The sequence below is a fragment of the Protomyctophum parallelum genome (assembly GCF_964188405.1).
Source record: "Protomyctophum parallelum genome assembly, chromosome: 1".
Taxonomy (NCBI): Eukaryota; Metazoa; Chordata; class Actinopteri; order Myctophiformes; family Myctophidae; genus Protomyctophum; species Protomyctophum parallelum.
In genome coordinates, this window is record NC_139697.1 from 87254205 (window position 1) to 87269354 (window position 15150).

A 15150-nucleotide genomic window follows, 5' to 3' on the forward strand; every position below is an offset into this window, starting at 1 on the left:
TCTTCACACAGGAGGATTCTTTCTCAAACATTGATCTATGATCTATAACATGAAGACAAGCATGAAAATGCATACAGGCATAGAATACGTTTTTAAAACATGAGCCCAAGCTACATTCATCCATCACTGAGCAGCACAATTTACATTACAAATGAAAACAACACAGAGTCTAATAATAGTGTGACTCCCGTGTGGATCTCTTGCTTAATGTGGCCTGTCTGTAATGTCAGTCACCTATGATGACGTATGATTCCAGATTTGGAGTAATCCTTACCCTCATTGGGTAAGGACACAAACTGTGTCCTTACCTGCCCTGGTCAGGCTACTACTTGGCTGGAGTACAGCAACTTGCAATGGGCCTGGTCTACAAGATTCGCTACACCACCAAGATACCCATGTACCTGTCAAAATACTTCCTTTTTATATATATATATATATATATATATCATTTTTATCCCACGATTTTGTAACCCATTTTTCATCAATGTGTCAATCATCTAATGCATACATGGGCAACTGGCGGCCCGCGGGCCACATGCGGCCCCCACCATCACTTTATGTGGCCCTCAGATTAATTTCGGAATACTGATATGTTATTGATTTCAGCCAAACATGCAGACATGATCCGCTTTAATTACTTGGTCTAAATTAGTAGCTTGCTGAGTAGTATTACAAATAATGTTATTGTCTTTTTTATGTCCAATATATTTGTATTTAGTTAAAAAGACTTTTCAGGATCCCAATTAAAAATAGCAAAAAATGATTCAGAATTTCAATTCAAATATAGCAAAAATAGCCGATCTACAAGTTCAAAACGCGTCGCATCTTGTAGATCGGCTATTTTTGCTACGACATGCATGCAATGTGGCCCCTCTGGAGTGAGTATGGGAATATAATGGCCCTGTCCATCATCAAAGTTGCCCACCCCTGAATTCTAATGTGATCCTGGGCTCTACACACCCTCCGCCAACCTAGTCCCCATATATGGGGGACATGGGGAGAGCAACAGACTTGAACTCATGCTTCCTTCATGCCATCAGGCGCCCCGGTTGGCCAGGAGGAGGCAGTTTAGAGACCAGGATTACTGCATGTTTTTTGTGAGGGTACCTACCCTAGGGGACACGGGGAGAACATGCAAACTCCACAAAGAAAGGCCCTTTCGCCAACCCCGCCTCGGGTATGGGCACTGATGACGCGGAGGAGGAAACGCGCCGCCAGCAGTGTCCCAAGCGAGAATCGAACCCAGGACCTTCTAGCTGAGGCGACAGCACTACCAAGAGCACTACCAACTGTGCCACCGTGCCCCCGAAAAATACTTCCTTAATGTCAACAAAGTCCACACTCACAACACCAGACGGAGATCAACAAACCATGTGCAACCAAGATTTGGCTCAAACAAAAGATCAAATTCATTTCGCTCCTATGCCACAAAAATGTGGAATGCCCTACCAACAGCCATTAAGAAATGTGAATCCCTAGACTCCTTCAAAACCTCTCTCAAAGAGCACCTAAGAGCACCAAAGAGCTCTCAAAGAGCACCTACTGACGTCTGCAATTCTGCAAATCTGCAATTCGAAACTCTTTATGCCCAGCTTTCCGGGTTTGTGTAAACACAAACATTGTAGATAAAAGTGAGGACGCAAATTGTGATTGGCCAGAATGTATGATGATAAGAGTGCCCCGATTGTACGTGTGTATGTACTGTATGTATGTCGGTAAGAATGGTGGTCCCTTATTGGCTGCTGATGGTGACGTAACTAAGGTAAGCTTCAAGGTAGGTATAAGGTCAATAACGGGTCTAAAGTATTTTGAACAGCAAGCACCTCGACAGAGTGCATTTCTAGTTTCCATTGCATAACGTTGTTGCAGTGCTGCAGTGTTGTTGATCTACAAGCTAAGCGCCTCTACAATTGCAATGCAACATGTTTGTACATTCCAACGCTTTTTGAGCGGTACATGCTGTCGCTCCAATGCACAGCTTTGTTTGTGTCTATGTCGTTTGTCTGTCTGTCCGTTTGAGCACGACCGAATGTCCGTTTGAGCACGAAATGTCTGTGACGTCATGTTGTTGACATCATCAGACGTCGTCATTGTAATGAAAGGCACCGCTCACTTCACACAGTGTGATTTTTTAAATGTCAAATGCTGTTATGTTATGTCTTTTAAAAACATATAACCATTCATGATTGTGTGGTACCTAACAGCAAGGAATTCAACCTTGCTTTCTTGATTATGGTAAACACAAATTATTAGTACTATAGTCCATAACTGGGGATGTGCTTTCTCTCTCTCCCACAACCAAGTTTATGTTTAAGCTGTTTGAGCTAAGCTATGTGTGCTAATAACACAACTTGAATTTGAACATTGCAATTAAGATATTCAACGCTCCCGTTCATAAAACAGTGTGTGTGGACACGGGCCATAAAGGAAAGTCCTTCCTAAGTTTGCAGCACGTGTGCGTTAACTTGTGGCATTCTCTGTGTGGCAGTGGTTCACGCATGCGCAGTTTGATCATCCCATAGCTTGCAGCGCTGTAACCATGAAGACAGAAGAGGGCATGCGCATGCATAAACTGAGTGGCAAATCGAGTGGCAAATTGAGTTTAACGTTGTTAAATGCAATCAGATGGGACTTTTCTGTTTGGGTTTATGGGCTGTCAAGGCCAGAAGGTGTTCCCGCATAACTTCCGGACAATGATGATGTAGGTGCATACCCTCTGTCTCTGGTGTTTACACAAAAAACAGCTTACATTTTGAGAAAGGGAAAGATAGGAGTTGTCTGTCATATGCTAATATCAATGCCTTTGTGCAAATTCAGATTACCTTGAGAAATTCAATTTCACAAGGTAATGAGCAGAACCTTGCAGAAGAGACAGGTTTGATTACATCCTTATTATACAGTTGAGTATAGGATTGAAATTGTTGATATTGCTGGGGGGGGGGGGGGGACATTAAACTATTTCTGGCTATCTCATTTTACCTTGCTTTTTAGGTCTTTGAAGGTAGTTATAACTTAATTGCTAAAGACATACATGTTCAGACCTTATCTTCTTTTTGTGATAATTTTTCATTGCAGTGCCTGCAAGGTCATATGGGGTCTCTTTCCCCAAAAGATACTGGCTCGATTTTGAGGTACAAAATAGTTTACAGAACCTTGTACTGTAGGTGAAGACCTTTTGACAAGATGACGCCACCGCAGTCAAATATATCACGATGGTCTCTGTTCTGATCTTGTGAGTGGCCTACTGTGATCGGCTCTTGCTTTAATCAAAGATAAGAACACAATTGTACAATCACAATTATACCTAGCATGTGAACTGCTGAGCTGATTTGAAGTAGTAGAAATAATATCTTGTTGCTGTCGGGTAAATGAATGCCCTACTTTGTCATACCGTAATGTCACACAAAAATACTAGTCAATATACAAACACACTCAACTTTTGTATTTGTATTTTTGCTATAATTGTTGAACACCCTGACAGGGACATGCACTTGACTATACTATACTCAGGCGGCATTGGATTTGGATCAGGGGTAGAGTGGACTCTTTGGAACCAGGTTCGATACCAGGCTCCCAGAGTTAGTGTTGAAGTGTCCTGGAGCAAGACTCCGAACCCCTAATTGCTCCTGATGTGCAGGTTGGTGCTTTAATGAATTGCATTTTTATGGAGCTTTTCTACGCATTGTTTCCTCAGCCATCACTATACGAATGTGTGTGAATGGTTGAATGTAATGCACAATCTAGGCTATGTAAAGCGCCTTGGATAAAGCCGAGAGAGAGAGCGAGAGAGAGATATAGATATTAGCTGAAAATGTCAACATACTCAGTGTATACGGTATACCATGCCTGTCTCAGACCCAAGAGGACCTAGCTTGCTCTCTATGCAGGTGCAGACTGTTACTGTCCACACTTCCTTAAGACTCTGCTCTCATTCTGCTACTGTCAAACAAACTTAAATAATTTTCTTGGACAGTAAATATCCTCTCATTGAAATGGCTTAAAGGTTTCTGAAAGGTGCTATTTTATGGTTTAAAAAGTTAGAAGTTCTATATTCTGATACAGTAGTAGATGATCTACTGTAATCATAGAGTTTAGGGCTAGTATAGTCTCTCCAGCTCTATAGTAAACAGTAAATACATGTGAGTCAGGAAATATAATCCACTTATCATCTGCAATTGTATATTGTCCCAATTCCAAATGTATTTGGTTCATTTGTTTCATCAGTTCCATAATAATTCATGTTTATCCTGTAGTTTTCTCTCCCAACCTGAAAATGTATTTTCTGTTTACTGCTGGAGTGAATTAATGTTGTTTGGGTTTCCAATTCATATGGTGGGCTACAAAAATACATCTCCAACCTTATTGTTTTTCTAAAAAAAGAAGAAGAAAGGGTTAGGGTCTATTTTAAATGTGTGTTAAGAGTTGTTCCAGTATTCTAAACAGTAGACCAGGCCTAAGTTCAGGAGTTGATCATGTCTGGTTATGCCAATCACATTCTTTTCCAAGGTCAAATTAAGTGGCACTTGTGGGTAGCCCACATAGTTTAATTTCAGAGGTAATATGGTAAACTAGCCAATATGCTTAGCATCAATGACACAGGCGAAGAATTAACATTCATGGCCCATGAAACTAGGCTGTATGCCTACAGAAAAATATAGTTCTGCATCTGCAGTCACAGAAGGGTTAAATACAGTAGTAGGCTAATACAGAGCCTTCACTGCCAGGGTTTTCCTTGTTTTTTTTTTTTATTGGAAGAGAATCTGGTAAAAGGCAGCTACACTGTACAGACAGGTGCATTTAGACTACAATTCCCACACAACAGCAAATTGAAAGAGTTATCGTTTTAGTGGCATATATGATGATGATGATGAGGGATATTTAAAGAGTCTTGATGGATGCCCAAACGCTCATTGATCACACGGGGGGTGGGTGGGTTCATTCCGAGTGGTGTGTGTGTGTCTGAGGTGTCTGTTGTCACGCCCGAAAAACACACACCACCATCACCATTTTGCTATTCGCTATTATCGACATCCCTTTAATCCTTTGTGAAACGCATTAGCCTACAGTCAACGTTTTATGTTACATATCGGTGTTAATCGTGCCATGGTTGTCTGTGAGCTGCTAAAACGATTTGGGGGGAAAAGCCCACGCCAGGTCCAGACGACCACCTCTCCAAGCCTCTAAGGCGCTCCAGGCTCCACACACTACAGTCACCTGCATGCGCACAAACACATCCACACACACAGCTTCACATTCATGTCAAGGGTTTCATTAATCACGCGCATATATAGTATTGACTGCTCTCACTATGGTCTATATTCGATTCTAATGCGCTGCATGCTCCTGCATCATGCCAGCTGATGGACTCTTGTTTATTGGTAAAATATTTATAGGGCTTGCCTTGTCACGACTTAACTTAAAATACATTCTACGATAGACACGTACGGGCACGCCGTGTGTGCGCCACCAATCTGTGCGTCTGATCTTGAATGTGTTTGGGTAAAAAAAAAGGGCCTTTTTGCCAATAGGGTATAGTTTCGATCGGGATCATAGTTTCAAACATTGGAAATAAATATGATCAATTGACTGTCAGAGAACAGCCTTTATTGGGGGTTTTTTTTGCTCATGTGGATGTGTGACATAAATATAAGGCCAAACGTTACCGCATCATCATTGCATTACGCTGTCAATTAAGCTGGTTTGTATTTTGATACGGGGATACACACCTGCTATCTAAAATAACTGATATGGCTATATTGGGACCAAAATATGAAATGAATGCAGGTAGAATACCTACCTTGGTAACTAGGGAGCCTATGGCTGGCGCAGAGGTAGAGACTATGCCCCGATATCCAGTTGCCTGGGCTGGTCGCGAATCAGACAACAACAAAACCACGCCGGTAGCCGATGTTGATGACACAGCTGTCTCCGCGGTTGAAAGGCATGAAAATCATTTTCCCCAGATGTTGTCAAGAGCGACGATGTATGAAATCAGTCAGCCATACGAATATTATGGTATTGTCGCCCCTCCTTTTACATAAAAAGAGCTTCCATTTTTATGATTTAAACGCGCAGTGGACTCACCACGTACTAGGCTACTGGACTGACTGGGGCTTCGCGTAGTGTAGCCGAACCCGGTGCGATCTGATTGAAACCCATGATGCAATTCATTGCGACGTTACAAAACGCTCCTCTCCCCAAAAACACAGGTAAAAAAACAACAACAACCTAAAGATAACATTAACTGAACGGTCTGATGACCCGACGACCATCGGAAATAATTAAAGCGTTATTTCATTTGAAGCAAAGCAAGAAATGCGCAAATAACATGATATCCCTCCTCTGGTCCAAAACAGCGGGCATCGTAAGGTCCATTTGCGTTCATATTAATATTCATACAGTATTTCCTATAGCTGAGCGGAGGAGGCCAGCGGTTGTTGTTTGATTCCTGATGCTGTGACGCTGCTGGATGATCATTTCACTGAGCCGCCCGCCGACGACACACACACAGTCTCACTCTCTCTCACACACACAAACACACACACACACACACACACACACACACACACACACACACACACACACACACACACACACACACACACACACACACACACACACACACACACACAGAATGTCGCCTTATGTCAACACATTCCACTGCCTGTTCTGTTGTGTTCTGTGATCAACTTTAACAGAATAGTACGTGCTGTCAGGACTGGACATTGATTCTACTAATTAAGTCAATCAACCGTGACTTGTCATTTCAGTCGGTGCCTGGCCTGCACGCCAATAGTTGACAACTTTAATATTATACATAGCCATAGCCTATACAAATTACCGTAGGCTAGGCTTCATTATAGGCTATGCCTATGTTGATACCAAATAGCAGGTGCTCCAGCCTCCAGGAGTGAAGGTGTTTTGATTACACTTATTTTTCATTGTCTTCGCAAGACGTGTAGAAATACCAAATACGCAGCATTAATTAGTCTTCTAAACAACGTAGAATCGAAATATCTCTCTCTCTCTCTCTCTCTCTCTCTCTCTGTCTCTCTGTCTCCCTCTCTCTCACGTGATTAACTAACCTACACATGGCCTGTGAGATTGACACGCCCCCTAAAGTCTGTTTGGGGCGGAAAGCAAACAGTCTGGCGTCTTTCTGGAGTTATGAATTCCACTTGCGTGTTATTGTGGCGTTAGCCTATATTGGAACATTAAATGCATCGCCTGATTGCGCGCGCGCATATCAACTGTCAAATAAGTTGCTGTTGCTGCGAACACATGGGCATGGACGTCACAACAGCATAGGCAGGCGTCAAATGGTCGGGGGCCGCGTTCCTCTTTGAACGGGGCACTTTTGAGAAGTGGTGGGCGTAGGTACTATAGGTATATATAGGTGCTGGAAGTTGGGGTGCCATTAACAACCAATATAATGCTAAATGTTCTAAATGTCATACTTTATTAAAGTAGCATACCGGTACGTGTCAAACTAGGGAGTTTTCATGATTCTGATTCCCGAACCTGGGTTTGACAAGTCACAAAGCATAATGGAATTTAGAACAAATATTGGTTGTTAATGGACTTTCAGCAGCTGTCAAAACGTCCCCTATGGTGTTTGAATAGAAACCAATGTGGGATATGTTAGTAGACACCTTTACAAACACATTGGTGTTCCCAGATTTGACATTATTCTATACTGGTGGTGTTAAATTGCCCGGTAAACCCCTCTCCCTTGAAAAAAATGCATTTCTTTCTGCAGAGAAATATTTTCTTTCAAGGGGGAGGGGTTTACCAGGCGAGTTTGATGCAGCCTGTTAGTCACTTTAAAGGAACAATACTGGTCAGTGATTCAAAGTCACTAAGTAATATTTACGCAAGACCGCAAGTAGGCTACTACACAATATTGTACACTACAGTACTTGTACAATGCACAGTATAACTATAAGGTACTTTACTTTTATACATTTCCATTTTTGTTAGGCTACTAAATCCACTACATATCAGATGCAAATATTGTAGGGCTACAATTACAGCATCTGACAGCTTTAGTATGTTTTTACGTTGCAGATTTTATTATGAATAGACCTACAAAACTAACCGCTTAAGTCCTATGTATGTCATACTTTGGAGAGGGGAAAAAGACAATTAATTTACAATGTGATGTGTATGAGCTTGTAAATCTGTTGTTCTTTTAAGCTTGACTTTTGGAAAATTAAGAGTACTTTGGTACACTAACTATATTTTGATGCCAATAATTTTGTACATTTCAAGCTTTTCCAGCATCTCCAAATCTGAGGCCATGGTTCTCAGCAGGAAACCGATGGATTGTGCAGTCCAAGTAGGGAATGAGACATTACCCTGCAGGTGAAGGAGTTTAAGTATCTTGGGGTCTTGTTCACGAGTGAGTGGAGGACGGAGAAGGAGATCAGCTAGAGAATCGGAGGTGCAGGGTATTTTGACGAAAAGAGAGTTGATCTAGTCTAGTGTCTACCGAGCAATCTTCCCTGGGTCGGCGGTTTGAATCCCGGCTCCTCCTGTGTACATGTCGAAGTGTCCTTGGGAAAGACACTGAACCCTACGTTGCCTCCAATGAGTTGGTCGGTGTGAGCTCGCCACCATTGGTGTGTGAATGTGGGAAGTGAGGACGCTGGCGTCGACTGTTCGCCGCTTCACCTCCCAATGTATGAATGAATGAACCATTGTAAAGCGTTTTGAGCACTTGGAAAAGCTCTATAAAAATGCAATTCATTATGTCCCACTGGGTATAGGAGACCCCAGGGCAGACCAAGGATCAGATGGAGGGATTATATTTCTAAACTGGCCCTGGAACACCTCGGGATCCCCCAAGAGAAATATTATTAACGTTGCTCTGGAGAGGGAAGTCTGGAGCTCTCTGGTGGAGCTGTTGCTCCCGCGACCAGACTACGGATAAGCGGTTGAAGATGGATGGATGGTAGCTTCAATTTTCCAAAACATATAACCCCCCCCCCCCCCCCCCCCCCGTGCCACACACCCACACCCATATAATGCCATACGCCCTCTCAACCCCCCCCCCATTAGTACAGGAAAACACCAGCTATGAACCTCTCTAACCTCTCTAAGCAGCAGTGTCAAAATGTATAAAAGCAGAAGGCATTATATATCTTTAGCAAAACTGCAGCAATTAACATTTTGTGCAGCAGTATATTTTATTTCTGTTTTTAATAATCAGTCTTCATACACATCTGATAAGCTTGGTCGTGTTTATCTTTGACATTGCATTCTTGTGTCAAACTATGGGGGGGTTGAATTTGTTATCAGTTGTTCCGCTTGAGCTGATCAAAGTACACACAGAATGTAGCTGTCCTTTTTGCTCACTGGCAGACCGGTATCCACAAAGAACGGGACATATACTACAATAAGGTATAAGATACTACGGTAAGGTAAGACTTCTTTTCGCGAAATACGAGTTATTTTTGCACTACTCACTGCCAGGGTTCACACCGATGCATATTTTGCCAATAATTTGTGATCTTTAACATCTGCATAAGTTTCTTAATTAACCAATAAAATAGGTTTACCTAATAACAAATAAGCAAGTAAGAAATATAGATATATAGACATTTCTGATATATTTTTTAAATTAATTTTGTGGCTGTGTGACACAAATGTTGTCTTCCTCTTAAGGAGAAGTCAAGCTGATAGGCTATGCTCTTTGGTTATAAACCAAAGTTCATATCTGTTTGTTATGCAATATGACAGCTAGAATGTCATACCCGTTCTATTATAACTTGGCTAATATGAACTGTAATTATGACAGTTGGTGAGGTTATTGATGTATGGACGGACATTGATGTTATGGCACACAGGATACTGGAATGACGCAAGAAAAAACTCAATGGAAGGAGTTTCTAGAGACCATCAGTGTTTTGCAATGGGTAGCGTCTTTCCTCTTCCTAGGTGAGAATCCAAATACTATTGTGTTCATAACAAATAAATACGTCCTAGATTATTACAACAATGCATGCAACTATTAACTAGGCCTATGGATACTTATAGAGGGTATGCGCATGCATAAAGTGAGTCTAAAGTCGTTTAATGCAATCATTTTGGACTTTTCAGTTTGGATGTATGGGCTGTCAAGGCCAGAAAGTAGTTTTTGGCACTCAGTAGGCGTTCCCGCATAAGTTCCTGGTTTGATGATGTCACGCGCATACCCTCTATAGGATTCAGAAAGTCTACACCATGGGCCATGCAACTGTACTGCTTCTTACACTTATTACAGTAACTTGCTGTTAAACTGATTTTCTTTGGCATCCTTTTCACATAATCACTATCCTCACCTTTACAGGAGTGGGTTGCATTATCTTGATGGTCTATCTAATGTTTACCTGTCTGTGGCCACTTGCAACTCTATCCTTCATATGGCTGCTGAAGGACTGGAAGACCCCTGAAAGAGGTAAACAAGTACATTCCTATTTCTCACTACTATGGTCATTATGAGAACTGTATGGACATGTTCATTTCTGTCTCCACTAGGGGGCAGGAGGACCAAATTTGTGAGGAACTGGACAGTGTGGAAGCACTTCAAAGACTATTTCCCAGTCAAAGTAAGGTGATAACTGTATTTATGACATACTGCAATTTTTTAATAGGGCCGATAGATTTTGCACTGAAAATGTTTTTTTTTTACCTAGTTGTTGTGTAGACCTACTTAAAAATGTATAAACCTATTTCAAATATACTATAAGTAATAGGGAAATGTGATTACAACTCAATACTAAATAACTGTTGTATAACTTAACACTAACAGGCAGCACAAATCTCTGTTTAATTGTTGTTTTATTATTTAACCCATTCTGAATGGGAACCCATTTTGGTGTTAGCATTATGTTATGCTTTAGCTATTGAAAAATAGCAGATCTACAAGCTCATAGCGCGCCACGAGCTTGTAGGTCTGCTATTTTTGAAGAATCGGAGAATGACTGAAATTTTTAGAATCTGATCTCAGGTCACACAATATTAATACAATATCATGTTACCTCAAATGTCCCGTCCAGTTGGTGAAGACAGCCGAGCTGAATCCAAATAAGAACTATCTCTTAGGATGTCACCCGCATGGCATCATGAGTATCGGAGCCTTTGTCTGTTTCACCACAGAGAGTTGTGGCTTCATCGAGACCTTTCCCGGCGTGCGCTCCTGCCTGGCGGTACTGGCCGGTCTCTTCAGGATACCACTCTTCAGGGAATATCTCATGTGTGCAGGTACGCTTGTAAAACAAACACATCAATGAATTAATAATAAAACAACTGAGGCTGTACAACACTGGCATTTAAAGAAAGTATAGAGGGTATGCACGTGACATCATATCATCATACTCTGAAGTTATGCGGGAATGCCTACTGAGTGTCAAAAAAAACGACTTTCTGGCCTTGACAGCCCATACATTTCCAAACAGAAAAGTCCTATTTGATTGCATTAACTGACTTTAAACAACATTAAATTCATTCTTTATGCATGTATACGAATTGTATACTGAGTTTAAGTTAAATTGCAATTAGCCACATCTAACGTAAACATTTAAAATAAAAGAACAGTATTTTACATCCAGAAATCTTTCCATGTACCTTGTGTAGCCCCCGCCATCCACCAGAGGTTGCTATTGTAGTTTATGGATTAAACTTGCATAATTCCAGCCTTGGAACGTGTGCTTACTGCTTACAGCCTGATAAGAGTAGGGCAGAAGGTGCTTGAGCAAATCAAACAAACCTGAGATACTACAGTGGTGCATAACAATAAGCACAATAAACTGTGAATGGATTTCATATTCTATACGGATCACAAATCATTTGTGCTTTTATTGCTGTAGACATGATAGCAAAAACTCATATCGGATACCTTTTTGGGGTGTGTCAACTGCCACTAGATACAGTACAGTAAGTAACCACTAAGTAAGATGGGATGGGCTTCAGCTGATCATAAGGTCAATTGATCAGTGACCCAGACGCACATCTGAATTGATAAGGATGAAGGACACCCTTGATTTATTTTTGCATAATCTCTCACATTTGTTCTTTGACATCTTTTTATTGTTCTTCCCCCCCCCAGGCCTTTATCCAGTAAGCAAGCCCAGTCTTACACATCTCCTGTCAAAAAGTGGCAAGGGAAATGCTGTGGTGATTGTGATAGGAGGGGCTGCAGAGTCTCTGGCGTCCTCCCCTGGTATCAACACAGTGGTCATGAAGCATAGAAAAGGATTCGTCAGAGTGGCACTCCAGTTTGGGTGAGCATAAGTAACCCATTTAGGCCCGACGTCGAAATCAAAAAAAGGTGTTCTAAACCCTAGACTGTTTTCTTGAAAAAATTCTCAAAATCTCATGTCAAGGACCCCAGAAAATATATGTACTTGGCCGCCGACATCCATCTGAAAATATAGCTAAAGTATAACATAATGCTTAAAACACTAAATAGGACAGTATTTATAAAAATATGTATGGTACGTTCTGTAACTCGCATATACTATAATTATTGTCTCCACCAGGCCGAAGGCATGGGGGGAGAGTATGTTTTGCACTCCGTCCGTCCGTGTGTCCGTCCGTGTGTGTGTCCGTCCGTGAGCAGCTAATCTCGGCCACCGTTAACCCGGTCGATGCCAAATTTTGCACACACTCCCTGGATGCCAACGATGAACCTCTGCCCCAAACTTTCCAGAACGGCCTGTTATAGCGCCACCAGAAGGCCGCTTTGTGCAAAACAAGTTTTTGCACAGTACACCTACAGATTTTGTCCAAACATCACGCAAATTGGTACACAGTCTCTCTAGAGCCATTCAATGAAACCGGTCTTTCAGATTTCTCAGACTCCATCCTGATTGGTTAAGATTGGCTTCCAAAGTTCACAGGAGTGCTCAGTTTCAAACAAAATGCTGCAAATCATGAACACATCGCGTGATTTCCGTGAAATTGTGCACCCACATTCCCACTAGGCAGAGGACGAAATGCCACATGAACAGTTTCAACTCAGCCTCAAGGTGGCGCTATAACTGGCCGAAAAGTGTTTTTACCTCTAACTGCACGGATCTGTGGATAACTTTGTATGCCAACTCCCTAGAGGCCAAGGAAAAACCTTTGCCTGGAATTTTTCACATCTGCTCTTTATAGCGCCACCAGGAGGCCGACATATGTAAAACACATTTTCTATTATTACTCCTTCAGATTTTATCCAAATTTCACGCAAATCGGTACACATGATCTCCATGGTCATGTGATCAAGACAGGTTTGTTTGATTTCTCATATTCCATCCTGATTGGCCACGATTGGCTCCTACAGTTTTCAGGAGTAGCCCGCTTTGTACAAATCGCCACAACTCCTCAACGCAGCGTCCGATTGCGATGAAACTGTGCACGCATATTCCCACTAGGCTGAGGAAGAAATCCTGGTGGAGACCTGTGCCCAGAAGGGCACTTTTTTTTCTCTTTGATTCTCTTTTGATTCCTTTGTCCGTTGACTGAACTACTACTTATTAGTATTATTATTTATGATTATTCTTTTTCAAATGTGTTACTTTTAATGTTGCTGCTGACAATTTTGTACTGAGAACAGAATGATACTATGATGCTTGTGTATGAAATGTATTGTCTACCCCGGCAATGACAATAAAAACAATACGTTGAAAACCCCCCCACTAAATACGCCCATCTAAGAACACCTGAATAAACTTCAATTAAATGAGTAAACCTTAGCCTGATTATGGTTATTTGACACAATACGTGTTGGATTCTCCTCAGGGCTGACTTGGTTCCAGTTTACTCATTTGGGGAGAATGAACTCTTCCGCCAGGTGATTTTCACAGAGGGCAGTGTGGGTCTGCGGTTACAGAAGCTGTTTAAAAAGATTGTGGGCTTTGCCCCCTGTCTTTTTCTTGGCGAGCGATTGGGGTGGCTTCCATACAGGACTCCGGTCACCACTGTTGGTGAGTAATTTGTCATTTAATGGCATTTAAAGCTTAACTTTGCACGTTGGTTGTACCCAGCTATTTATTCTTCTAATACTCTCCTTTTAGTGGGAAGCCCCATCTCAGTGCCAAAGCTTCCTTTGCCTTCAGACAAAGAAGTGGACTACTACCATGGTCTTTATATGGAGGCCCTGACCAAGTTATTCCACGAACACAAGGTCAGCTGTGGACTCTCCGAAAGTCATGAACTTCGTATTATTTAGACATTTCACTCCAACATGAACTATATATATGATCTGATCTGCAGCGCCGTCTTCAGTGGGACTTCTTGAATGGAAACTAAGAGTTAGGACCTGATTTAGAGAAGATCGTATCGTTTAGAACTAACCGTGCCGTGTAATGCATTTCACAGGTTCTGAATTTGTTTCCATACACACACACACATTGGCTCGGTTTCAGATAAGTTTAAAATAGCTGATCTACAAGCTCACAACACATCCCAGAAGAAATGTGTTGTGAGCATGTAGATCGGCTACGTTTGCTTTTTTGAGCGGTGCACACTGCTCCAATGCCTGGCTTTGTGTCCCCCTATGAAAGTAGTGAAAAGGTACCGCTGGGTGACCACTGAGTGGCACTGTTGAGCAGCCGTCACAAACTCACCCATTGACCACTGCATCACACACAGCACCACTCAGTTCACACGTACTTCCGGTTCTCATCTTAATGTAAACATAAACCCATCACAGAACTTTACACTCACAGGTTATGGGAAGTTTCGGAAGTTTCGGAAGAACGGAACGTTCTGGCAACACCCGATAATTAAAATATATATTTAAATGTGCCGACTGTGTAGTGTGTACTGTGTAAAATGTTTTGCAATGTTGTGTAGATGGTGGTGCCATTTACTGTACAGTATGTCTAATACCGTAATTTAAATGTGCCATGAAATTCAAAGTGGCAAATTACTTGCATATACCATGTATATTTAAGAACATATTGACATCTGAAGTAGTTGGGAAAAGGAATAAAGGTCTGTGGGCCCCAGATAATGTGCCATTTCTCCGTTAAGCTTTCTTGTTGAGGTCTTGCATTTCCAAAGAGAGTTGCGATGCAACTTTGTTGTCTTTTGAGTGAATTTCTGACCAAACTCATTAATCCAATCATTCAAGTACCGGTAACTGTATTTATCCGACTACCATAGTAGTTCTAATCAGGG

The 15150-nt window shown here is 41.7% G+C and overlaps 1 protein-coding gene and 1 long non-coding RNA gene across 2 annotated transcripts; one reads left to right on the forward strand and one right to left on the reverse strand.

Annotated features, from left to right (window-relative positions):
* Positions 1 to 9857: 9857 nt before the first annotated feature.
* mogat3b (monoacylglycerol O-acyltransferase 3b) lies at positions 9858 to 14197 on the forward strand (the record flags this gene model as incomplete). Its single annotated transcript, XM_083766489.1, has 7 exons — positions 9858 to 9939; positions 10331 to 10438; positions 10519 to 10589; positions 11040 to 11244; positions 12089 to 12263; positions 13768 to 13952; positions 14043 to 14197. The coding sequence occupies 7 exons, from the start codon at positions 9858 to 9860 to the stop codon at positions 14195 to 14197; spliced, it is 981 nt and encodes a 326-aa protein (XP_083622615.1).
* Positions 10297 to 11705, reverse strand: LOC310859775. The gene is made up of 3 exons (XR_014569338.1): positions 11608 to 11705; positions 11022 to 11249; positions 10297 to 10429 (listed from the first exon to the last, which is right to left on the reverse strand). It is a non-coding gene; the product is annotated as an uncharacterized lncRNA (long non-coding RNA).
* Positions 14198 to 15150: the final 953 nt, after the last annotated feature.